At 43.6% G+C, this 12,439-nt stretch overlaps 1 protein-coding gene across 1 annotated transcript in view; it reads left to right on the plus strand.

The window, feature by feature from the left end:
- Fmnl2 (formin like 2) overlaps positions 1-12,439 on the plus strand; it is a 279,533-nt gene that overhangs the window by 254,462 nt on the left and 12,632 nt on the right. The window contains exons 16-23 of the mRNA XM_029484851.1: positions 1,909-2,112; positions 3,848-3,868; positions 5,714-5,838; positions 6,456-6,658; positions 7,403-7,637; positions 8,762-8,830; positions 8,939-9,019; positions 10,473-10,602. Of these exons, the coding sequence (XP_029340711.1) occupies positions 1,909-2,112; positions 3,848-3,868; positions 5,714-5,838; positions 6,456-6,658; positions 7,403-7,637; positions 8,762-8,830; positions 8,939-9,019; positions 10,473-10,602 (1,068 nt within the window). The remainder of the gene's footprint in view (positions 1-1,908; positions 2,113-3,847; positions 3,869-5,713; positions 5,839-6,455; positions 6,659-7,402; positions 7,638-8,761; positions 8,831-8,938; positions 9,020-10,472; positions 10,603-12,439) is intronic.

The raw sequence follows: 12,439 nt of genomic DNA on the forward strand, positions 1-12,439 counted from the left end.
CTCCCTCTCCCTCTCCCTCTCCCTCTCCCTCTCCCGAGAGCTAAAGCTGCTCTTTCAGCAATTGGAACTTTCTCATCTGTACATGTCCCTTAGAAGGACATCCCTGCTAATGTAGCCAGTGAAGGGGAAATTGTCATACATGAGTAGCATTTGTCACACCCTTCCTAGCGGTTCTGACCTTGTCATCTAGCGTTCCCCCTGTCTTTCCCTACAGTGGCCAAAGCTCTGAACTAGGTGCTCCTGTTGAGAGTTGTTCTTTTGTAAGTTAGTGGGAGTGTCGTCTGTGGAGGAGAACACGCCGTTGAGTCATAGCCCGACGCAGAGTTGCAGGCGTGGCTTCTGCGCATTTGCAGGTGTCAGGGTTTGCCACAGTAGTTTTACGCTTCGAGGGGAATAACAGCAATTTTTTTTTTTTATTTATGATTTGAAAAGCTTCCAAATAATTCATCTCCTCCTGCTCATCAGGAAGTAAGGGTGTGCCCTGCCTTGCTGGAAGTAAATGGGAGGCAGGGGAGGGAGAGGAAGGGAACTGTTCCAAAGCCTTGAAATAAGTTACTAGGTTTGAAGCTTGGACATGAAATTTTTCTCTTTCATACTGAGCCACTTCAGAGTGTCACTGAGAGTTTGGAGTTGTTCTGAGGTCCTGTCCCTGCGACAGTGGGTGGCACTGTGCTGAGCTTACCCCCTGTGCTCTAGGGATCTCTGTTTTGATAGTGAGTGACTGCTTTGAGGTTGGAATTCTTTGCTACGGGGTAGCTTTCTCTGTAATAATGAGTAACCCTGCTTGGAGGTAGCAATCTCTTCCATACTACGTAATTCCCCTCTGAGGTGGCTGTTAGGTTGAGTTCCTGCTCAGAGGCTGCCACCATGTGACACCAGGCAGCTCTGCTATTGAGAGGCCTTCCCAGTGATACTGCACCACAGTCTTAGTTTGCTGTTGGTTATTGCTGTGTGATAAACACCACAAGCAAGGCAACTTGGGAAGGAGAGAGTTGATTTTAGCTTACAGATCAGCATGGAGAGAAATTAGGACAGGGTCTCAAGGCAGGAAGCAGGAGGCAGGAGCTGATGCAGAGGCCATGGAGACATGTTGCTTACTGGCTTGCTCCCTATTGTTTGCTCAGCCTGCTTTCTTACACCTAGAGGAGACAGGGCTCAAACTGAGCTAGAACGTCTGACATCAGTCAGTAATCAGTGAATTGCCTTACATCTTGCTTGCAGGTCAATCTAATGGAGGCATTTTCTCAATTGATGCTTCTTCTGCCAAGGTGACCCTTAACCCGTGTCTAGTTGACAGTAACAAACAAACTAAAAGAAGGAACCAATTCACTAGCACTTCTCTGAAGTTGCCACTCTGGACTATTGGGTAGCTCTGCCCTGAGGTGGCTATCTGTTTCTGTGATACTGGGTAGCTCTGTTCTGAGGTGTCTTCTATCCCTGTAGGTAGCACTAGGTAGTACTGTTCTTGAACTCTCTCAGTTACTATGAGCAGCTACCCTGCTACCCTCTAGTTTAAGCAGTTCTCACCTTGTGGGTCACGACTTTTTGGTGGTCAAACAGCTCTTTCACAGGGGCCACATATCAGATATCCTGCATATCAAATATTTACATTATGATTCATAACTAGAAAAGCTAGAATTGTGAAGTAGCAATGAACTGATTTTATGGTTGAGGGGTCATCACAGCGTGAGGTGCTTTATTAAAAGGTTGAGGACCCCTGCTCTAGTTCCAAGGCTGTGGTGGTCTCTGTCATATCCAAGCCTAAAGGATAGTCTTTGAAGATTTCTACTTCTCAGTCCCTCCAAGGGTTGCCTCCGCAGCTTTATCTGCACCCCCCGCCCCCTTTCTCAGGGATAATTTCTCCCCGTGACTATAAGCCTTTCAGCCATCCAAAAGTTTCTTAAGCAGATTTGCCCACCTCAGCTTCTACTGTAGCAGTGACATCTGTGAAGTTCTCAAAGATACAAAGATGCCTTTTCAATTTCCTGGTAAATTTGTGGCTTATTTTTACCCTTCAAGATCTTCCATGTTTACCACTTTCTTCTAGAACTTTTATTGCTTCGGAAGAGGAAAGGTGGAGGAGAGTCGCCATGGAGCTATTGGATTCTGAATGTAAATAATGAGCGCCGTACGCTCTCTGGGGATCTGCTCTGTTACCAGGCTGTTCCTGGTGACTGAATGTGGATGCCACCATTGCCTTGCGCACCTGGGTCGCTGACTAAGCTTTCCTTGTAGCTCCGGACGAGCATTTTCTGTGAGATGTGTCTACCATGCCTCACCTGGAGTGGCTTCTTTTTCCATTGCAAAAGCTAACCTGTGGTTCAGCATCCGCTTGCGTTCACATGAGCCAAAGCAGACCTAAGTCATTGGCAGGGAAGTGGGCTGTAGGCCGAGGCTACAAGTCCAAAGTGCCTTTCCTCTGGATGGCCATGCAATGTTTTTTTTTTTGGGGGGGGGGGGATTGTTTGTTTGTTTGTTTGTTTGTTTGCATTAAGCCTGTGCAGCTACTTCATTTTTAACTTTGTTAAAACTCTAGGGTGTTTTAAGTTTATGGTGCAGAGTTCTGTGCTCAGGAGCCTCACAGGTAGATGTCTCCACTGTTCCTCTGTATGCTAGAGAACCATAGGTAGGACTGAAGAAGTCCTCTTATCTCATTAAATGTCTGCCAGTAGTTACAAGATACGTCTTGTTTTGTAAGATTGCAAAGTCCTAAGTGTTTCATAATTTGGGATTAGGCACTTTCTGCAAGGCCTCTAATCTCCCTGTTATTCGTCCTTAATTTGGCTTCCAGTTCAGAGTAAGTGAAGCTGATCTTGTAAAATATTCTCCCTGTGTGTTCAATGATTTTCTCTCTGGAATCCAGAGGCCTGAGAGAATCAGGATATCTCAGTAGAAGTAAGAGACACAGCTGTCTGCTATACTTCATGCCTAGCTGAAGTCAGGAAGTTTTTCCTTACTTGAGTTGAAAAGATACTTCCCCCACCATCTCCCTTACTGCAACTCCCCACTACTTGGATGAAGGGTCAATTAGAGAAAGCCTTTGCCTGTCGAGGACATTGGATATCTCGGTAGAAGTAATTTCCCATTACTTCTGGAAAACCCCTTAGCCTGTAGGCCCACCTTGACAGGATATCTATCCGATATCTCTGCAGTGGGGAAGGGTGGACACAGCAGGGAGTCAGGAAGAAGTCCCATAGTGTATCTCTAGTTGAAAAAAGTCTTTAGACTTCATAAAGAAAATGTTAATACTATGATATAGTCACTCAGGTCTTCAAGTAATGTATGTAAGATAACAAGGCAAATGGAACAATCCGATTCCCTTCCTGAGGTAGGTCAACTGTGGCTTAAGGCATTTTCTATTTCATTATTAAAAATTGTTGACCCGGGGGTGTTTTAAATGTTTGGTGCAGAGTTCTGTGACCTGCTGCCCTCAGGATCCTCACAGGTCGCTGCCTGTGCAGCTGGTGGCCTTGGCTTCGCTTTGAGAAGATATGCTTGAATCCTCTCAGTGTCTGACTCTGGCTGATTCCGTGTTATGAAGAACTTGTTTACAGTCTATGGAATAGCTAGTACAGTTCACTATGGCTGCTCGGGACCATGACAATGAAATATTTTGTTTTCTCTTTCTCCCAGAGAAGGGTGGGGAATACAGAAACATAAACAAAAACACAAAGTGAATCTTCAGAGGCAGGAGACTGGATTTTTGGCTTTGTGCTGCTGCAATGTGTCCACGAGGCATGGAGTTCTATGCTAAGAGTGTTGTGAACTGCTGGGCCACCCGACTCTAACTGTATCTAATATATATCTCTATATTTTGTATTTTCTGTTCTTTCTGCTTCCACAAAAGATGGGCCAATCAAACTTTTCTGTAGGTTGCTCCTCACCAAGCTTGTTGAGTATTCCGTGTGTGTTCTGTTGGTTGCCCCCCACCAAGCGTGCTGAGTATTTCCTGTGTGTTCTGTTGGTCACCCTGTGCCTTGACATCTCTCCATTCCATCCTACTTTGAGCCATTGCATTTGACATTGTGTCTCCAGCTAGTCTGGGTGTTGGCTGACTGTGACTCCAGGTTTGCCCATGTGTTTCAGCTGAATCTGTACATCTCCTGAAGGCATGGCCTGGATTCACAGGCCATGTTCCAGTCCTTCGATAGAGGAATGTTTCTCTCTTAGCATTCAGTTTTCATAGTCAGTTCTAATCTTTCCACTCTGACTGTATTCTAAGGAAATAAAGAGAATAAGAGAAGACGGTTGGCTGTACCTTACCAAGACCCTCCCACTGCCTGTGGCTCTATTATGTGGAACAACCACCCATTTAAAGTTACTTTCTTTAGTTTGAGTCCTGGGGTCACAGTATATGTCCTCGACACCTATAGGCCCTGCTGTCTGCTATACTGTATGCCTAGCCGAAGTCAGGAAGTTTTTCCTTACTTGAGTTGAAATGATGCTTCCCCCACAATCTCCCTTACCGCAACCCCCTACCATTTGGATGAAAGGTCAATTAGAGAAAGCCTTTGCCTGTTGAGGTCATTGGTTCTCCTGGGTAGTGTAGACAAAAACGTAAGTGGTGACCAGGAATCTAACACTGTTGATAATGGGGATTAGGGTGCCACGTTTGGTGATAGAAAAGCCTGTTTTGGCGAAAGCTGTCTTTGTGTTGCTGCATGCTTCTGTGTGGATCTATCTGATGACATTCCTTCTCTTTCTGTGGCCTTTGTAACTCTGGAGGAATGAGAGGCACTAGCTGTATCCCTTTGCAGTAAACATCTATGAAGGCAGGGCAAAGCTCAGGTGCTGGTCATCTTTGCTGTGTCTATCCCAAAGCATTAACTTAACTTCTGCTCCTCTTACCTGCTGAGTGAGTGGGGAAACTCACAGTAGGCAGGTGGGGGGAGGGTATATAGCTAAGTGGTTTGGAAAGCCTTGTGTATGATGTATAATAATATAACGAATGTTAAACAGCTATCTTTTAGGTTCGTTTTCTCAAAATGAGAGGTGCTAATTCCCTTTAGCCCATAAATATTAGATCCAAGCCTCTCTTTCAGTACATTTAATAAGCTCACTGATGATGTCTAGATAACTGGCTCCTTTAGAAGGGGGAGAAGGGATTGTAGCACTCCTGAGGGTCACTGTGATCTCTGCGCTGGCCCTCTGTCATCTTCACTGTTCTCTGATACCGGCCGCTGATGCTCCTTGTCTATTTGAATTGCCTCAGCAGCCAGTGTAGTCTCTTTATCACAGTCGCCCACAGGAATGCAGATTCCTGCCGAAGAGCATCATTCTTGCTGTGATATTCCTAGTGGGTTAGGCAGTCCTTCCTCCCCGCAGTCCCAGACCACCCTTTAAAGCTTATTTATAAATATATATCCTAGGAACAAGAGTAGAAGACCTCAGAATTCAAGGCAGTTTCCCCCTGTGCTATCTAGTCTCATACTATAACTTACAAAGCAATAGTCTAATGGCCTCAGTAAAACCAAATAAACTCAATCTTCAACCCCTAGACAGCTTTTATAATACTCCAGTATTAGGCACCCAAATGGGGATCTTGAATGGCTCTGGCCAAGTCCAGGTGCTCTCTATGTTTGGCACCACCTGGGTGCCTCTTGCCAACTTCCTCCAGCGTTCAAGTGTCATCTGCAAGGACTGTTGTCTTAATGTTCCCAAAGACTATAAGGTGTTAGATAGGACTTAATTTTCTTATCTCTGACACCTTCAGCTGTGAAAATTAAGAAGCCAATCAAGACGAAGTTCCGAATGCCAGTGTTTAACTGGGTCGCCCTGAAGCCCAATCAGATCAACGGCACAGTCTTCAATGAAATCGATGATGAGCGGATCCTAGAGGTACCGGCCTCCTTGCTTATAGACTGGAGGTGCATGTCGTGCTGCAGAGCAAAGGCGGCTGTCCTGCTTGCTGGCAAGCATCAGTGACCGAGATCTAATGTTTCTGTACTCCAGGGTGAAGAACTAGACTTGCACTATCAAAAAATTAAATTGGGCATGATTTTTATAATAGGGTTCTAGAACTGTGTCTAATAAATTAAGATGATAGCTTTGAATATCTTCAGTGTTTACCACTAAATGTATGTCTGACACAACCATGCCCTTTAATTTATAAGAACATAGATAGACTTGTGACTGCGCTGGTTAAGGAAACTGTACTGACTCTCTGTGTTCATGGATTTAGCCTGCAGTAGATATCTGTGTAAAGCAATTATCAAAGGCAATTGAATTGAATTGTTAGAATCAGTAGTTCTCTGGACATTCACTTCTGACTGGGAGATAGGGGAACTCTAATAACAACAGGAAACGTGCTGCAGTAAGCCATGCAGGAATACGCACTCAGCATTATGGGAGGTCTTTTCTTAAGAGAATGCCTAATGATGAGGCCTCTGCTAACAGACAATGACTTAGTTTTAACATATGATCTGACTTGACAATGCCATCCTTCTCTACCCTAGGACTTAAATGTGGACGAATTCGAAGAAATATTCAAGACAAAAGCCCAAGGTCCTGCCATTGATCTTTCTTCAAGCAAGCAGAAAATAACACAAAAGGGATCAAGTAAAGTGACATTATTAGAAGCAAATCGAGCCAAAAATCTTGCCATAACTTTAAGGAAAGCCGGGAAGTCTGCGGATGAGATATGTAAAGCTATTCATGTGTAAGTTTCCAGCTTCCTGGGAAGGTCAATCCGAGCAAGCGCAGCTTAAGGAAGAAAATAGCTTACAAGTCAGCAGAGAACAGAAGTAGTGGGGTAAAATATAAGCATAAAGATGGAGGAACTCTTAGTACCCCACTTTAGAGCTCTCCTTGTTCCTCCTGTGGAACTAAGATGTTAACACCAAAGCACTGCACCACAAGGTACCCTCTCCTTCTCCTTCCTGAGGAATGATTGTCTGGAGAATGCAATAGGAATTAAGCAAACACTTGTTTCAAACTGAGCAAATATTTACCTAGACCTGATATTCCTTCAAAGAATGTCCGTACCTACATCAAAATTATCCATATAGAACAGGAATTTGACTGAGTTTGTCTCCAGTGAAAGTAAAATAATGACAGAAATGTTTTATAAAATTCACCAGATGTTCTGTAACTGTGAGGTGGTGATCTCTTTGAATGATTTCGCAATCCTTTGGACATGCAGACTAGCCTGTGTTCCAGCATTAAGATTCTGTCTGCTGTTCTCTACTCTTGATTTCTAAAGGCCAAAGCTACCTGGGAGCTGTCAGATAAAAGCACCAACAACTTGAGCATGGTCTGGCGCATCAGTTAGGGTAACTATGCTCAGCTGGGACCGTCAGCATGGTGGGGCTTCCACAGGACAGCTGTCAGGATGCAAGGCCTGTTGTCTTAGCGGAAGATGAGCTGGGTTGGTCGATCACTGACATGGCTACACTGGTTGCAGGTTTGACTTGAAGACGCTACCGGTTGACTTTGTTGAGTGTTTGATGAGGTTCTTGCCAACTGAGAACGAGGTCAAAGTGCTTCGGCTGTACGAGCGAGAGAGGAAGCCCTTGGAGAACTTGTCAGACGAGGACCGCTTCATGATGCAGTTCAGTAAGATTGAGCGGCTCCTGCAGAAGATGACCATCATGGCCTTCATTGGGAACTTCACAGAGAGCATTCAGATGCTGACTCCTGTGAGTGAGCCAGCTCTGGCAGGGGAGGGGTACGGAAAGATACAGCTGTTTATTCTTATACATCTCTCTGAATGACACTCAATGCAAGATGGGTTCTAAAGAGTCTCTCCAGAACTTTCTAGGTTCTGGAGCATTTGGCATTAAGCTTTGGTTTTCACAGTGGGAACCCAATCTAGGATTTATATCTAGGAATAGAGCTGTTCTCTCAAAAGAATGCTCCGTGTTTGTAGGTATCCTCTGTGTTTCAGATAGCAAGAGGGGACAGAGGGCACTAAAACTAGTTCTCATTGGCAAGACTAGAACTGTGACTCTCATTCCTAAGCTCTGCATCTTAAGTGAGCGGCAGACTCGGGAGCACTGACAGTGCTAGAAGATGTTTCTTCTTTGGCCCTCTGCTGAAGAAGATTGTGGTGATGTACAGATAAAGAACAGTCAGTCGGAGCTGGAGACATGGCTCAGCGGTTAGGAGAACTGACTGTTCTTCCAAAGGTCCTGTGTTCAAATCCCAGCAACCACATGGTGGCTCACAACCATCCATAATGAGATCTGATGCCCTCTTCTGGTGCAGCTGAAGACAGCTACAGTGTACTTACATATAATAAATAAATAAATCTTAAACAAACAAACAAAAAAGAACAGTCAGTCTTCTCATGCTAGTCTGATGGAGACTTAGGGATGTCAGAAACATCAGTTTGTCCTTGGTTCTGCTTCTCAAAAAAAAAAAAAAATCTCAGTCACTGCTTATGGTGGCATATTCATTCGTTCAGAACATGTTCTAAGAACTTCTAGAGAGTTACACGGCTGCCTGTCCATTGCCTCTCACCCTTTGCATGCTTGGACATCTTCACTGATTGAAAAGTGTAAATTGTGTATGAGTAGAGGTGGTGCACAGGGAACTGGATCATGCCAGAGGGGCTGGTAACCCCACCTTGAAATCTTCCTGGCTATGAGTTGGCCAGAGATGAACGATTCCCCATGTTACTTGTCGCGGAGAATAGTTTTTGAGAAGAGCACATGTAATGTTTGGTCTCTTAAGGCATAGTTAGCTTTTACTTTCCAGCTGGTTTGCCATTTTGTTTTGTAACAGTCTCCCCCTGTCTTTCCTTCTTCTAATTGGAATCCAGCAACTTCACGCAATTATAGCAGCATCAGTCTCTATCAAGTCATCTCAAAAGCTCAAGAAAATTCTGGAGGCAAGTGCAGTTTTTCTGTTGTGTTCATGGAGAGCTGACTTGACTGGTGGCCTTCCAGCACCCAGGGGCTGTCCTGATGAACCCGTCTTTTCTCCCTTGCTTTTCCAGATCATCTTGGCCCTTGGAAACTATATGAATAGCAGCAAACGAGGAGCAGTCTATGGATTTAAACTTCAGAGTTTAGATCTGGTGTGTGAGCTAAAAGAACTACGGGATCCTTGAAGGACTCAGCTGCAGAGACTAAGTTGTGGAGGGAGGGCTTCTATTCTGGGAAGGGGGTAGGGGAGGGGTTGGAGGAGGAACCTCTTATTGCAGGAGGGTGGTTGGTATAAATTTTCTGAAACACCATTTGACAGGAAGGACCTTTTCACCCAGTGTCTCATTTCTAGGAGTCTTTTCTCAAGAAGCTGAATTATGAATACTGCATGTTTATAGCAATAACCTCAAGTTCCAGTGTGATGAGAAATGACTTGGAAGACAGCTAATGGAGTGAACTATTTAAGCCAAATTTTTAAAATTGGGTATACTTTTCAGACAAATAGATAATTTTGTCTAGAAAAAATAGGATATAGTTACACATGTATACTTACTTTCTACTTTTCTGTATGGACAAAGTACAGACCCTTGCAAAGTTAGCCTTCATGCGTCCTGTCCAGGCTGTGCAGGCCTACCTAGTGTGGCTTCCAAGTCAGGGAAGGCATAGTTAATTGATATTATCACACACACACACACACACACACACACCATAATCTGATCAATAGTATCTATGTAGGATTTGTCCCAAGATCTTCCAGGATCTTAAACATCTCAGATACTCAAGTCCTTTCTATAAAGTAGTATATTGTGTGGAATTAAACTAAAGATGACCCTTAACTTTTAAATCATGACAGGTTTGCATATAATACCTAGTACTTATGTCATGGTTTGCAAGTAATTGTTTCGTGGTATTATGTATCAAATAGTCACAAGAAAAAGTCAGTACTGACATCAGCTTGTTTTTTAATATTTCTGTCTCAGGTTTGTAAAGTTCACAGATGCAGAGTACCTGGGCATCCAGAGGGAGGCAGCTAAGAATCATCAGAGCTAGGGAATAAGGGAGAACCTGCTGCCCCTGGAGCTGTTGAGCACACTTGCTGGCTCCACCTTCCACCTCTGTTCTGGTTCTTCTCATTGAAAAGTCCCAACAAGGGGAGTCCTTTAGAGCTAGGGTGGTAGGCGGGTAGCAGCTGCAGGGACAGGGAGAATTCTTAAAATCTATATTTTTCAAGATTTATTTACTTACTTTATGTAAATACACTGTAGCTGTTTTTAGACACTCTAGAAGAGGGAGTCAGATCTTGTTACAGATGGTTGTGAGCCACCATGTGGTTGCTGGGATTAGAATTCAGGACCTTGAGAAGAGCAGTTGGTGCTCTTAACCACTGAGCCATCTCTCCAGCCTGAGAATTCTTATAAGGACGATAAAGATCTGAAGTATTCCTAGCTCAGAGTCTACTCTAGCATTTAGACTCTCTTAAACACTCTCAGGCTGTTTAAGTACCAGTGGGCTGGCTCTCTGACAGAGCACATTGACTCTTGAGTCTCCTCTTTTTCCGACCCTCCATTATTGACTCACCTAACCCATGTCCCCTTTTGTTTCCAGCTCTTAGATACGAAGTCGACAGACCGAAAGCAAACACTGTTGCACTATATATCAAATGTGGTAAAAGAAAAATATCAGCAAGTTACTCTGTTTTATAATGAGCTTCATTACGTGGAAAAAGCTGCGGCAGGTACTTAAGTTCGGCTGTTAGTATTACCTTGGGGTATTTAATATCATAACGAGGGAGTCATCCCGTGCTGTACCACTCTTTAGAGAACGCACTGCAGAAGGCAGGATCAGAGAGTCAGCCCTCTTGGGCTGGAATGTGTTGTAATGGTACCACCCACCCCTGAGCAGTCAAATGTAGGCCTGGTAACTTCTCTCAGGTTCTTCTCTCTCTTTGAGATGTGCCTCTTCCATTGCCCATCTAGCACCCAGTTTGTTCTCTCACTAGTGGACAAGATATGATGGTGAAATTAGCCACTCCTGAATAAAATATCCTTTGATTGATTGCCTGGCATTCTACTTGCTCAGATGCAGCACTCCCAGGCATTGTATCTAAACCACCAGTATTTCTTGGTTGCTACTTAGCTTTGGCACTTAACATTTTCTCATTTAAATTATATGTGACAACTGGGTTGTATAGGATACTAGCAATCCCATATTTAAGTAAGATGGATTGTGGAGGTTATCCTGTGCAAGATCCAGTTGGTAATGACTTGTGTGTGTGTGTGTGTGTATGTGTGTTTATGAGATAAAATTAGGACTATAGTCCAAGACTCTTCAGTGTTGTATGGTAGCTGATGTACTGTCTTCTCACAAGAATATCTGGGTCAAAATAAAAGTAGTTTGCAACTTTATCTCAGCATTAGTGATAGGCTGTTATTTTCAAATGGTAATTTGAAATCGAACCATCAATACCTAGTGTTCATTATAAACTATTACTAGTTTCTTGAAGCAACCCCAGACTCACTGAGTCTGTATAGCAATTAGGACTTTTTTTTTTAGCCAAGTGAAATGACCATTGTTTTAGCAATCTAAAAGTACTTTCTACTACACTCTCACAGATTTGTCAAATTTTCTTATACCAATGTAATGTTGTAGTCTATACAATTCTTATGGGTATAATGGCTTTTATATAATGGCATAATTCACTCAGACTTCAGCAAGTTGGATAAGTGAATAAATGAATGCGTGAAACTATAACATGGCTAGCTTAGATGATGTAGAGGCCATTGTAGAGTCAGAACCACAGGTAGAAATGGTTTTGTGGCTACAAACAGTCTGGAATAGACACATCAAGGGCTCATTTATGCAGCTAGCATAATGGAATTGTTTTCCTTTGCCTAAATTAAGTTTTTTAAAAAAGATTTACTTATTTTATGTATATGAGCACACTGTAACTATCTTCAGACACACCAGAATATGGCATTGGATCCCATGACAGGTGGTTGTGAGTCACCATGTGGTTGCTGGGAATTGAACTCAGGACCTCTGGAAGAGCAGTCAGTGCTCCTAACCACTGAGCCATCTTTCCAGCCCCCTAAATTAAGGTTCTTAAGTATAATTCCAATTAAGGAGACTAAATAGCAAGATGTAGCAGCATAGGTGGTTTGGCGAGGAAATTTTCCTTTGAAAAAAGCCTGTGAGAAAAATACAGCAACTGACTGCTTAGTGGGTGAGCTGCTGCCCTGCTATCTGACTCACATCCTTAATGTAGTCAGGTAGGACAGCTCCTCTGCTGCTCAGCAGACAGTTTGGAGAGCTTTCTCTGCACTTCCCACTATCACAGGTATTATGGGGCAAAACTGGGGGAAGCACTGGGGGTAGAATAGTGCAGGTCTAGTAAGGGGAGAACACGCTGCATTGATTCCTCAGTCATTCCTGTACAGGGCTGCGTGGCAGGGAAATCAACATGGAACCACCTTCTCTAGGGAAAAGTGGCTCGTAAGAGTTGGGAAGTGTTCATACTATGGCTGGTGGCATTATTGCAAGGTTTATGCCATATATATATATATATATATATA

This window comes from Mus caroli, chromosome 2, assembly GCF_900094665.2.
Source record: "Mus caroli chromosome 2, CAROLI_EIJ_v1.1, whole genome shotgun sequence".
Classification (NCBI taxonomy): domain Eukaryota; kingdom Metazoa; phylum Chordata; class Mammalia; order Rodentia; family Muridae; genus Mus; species Mus caroli.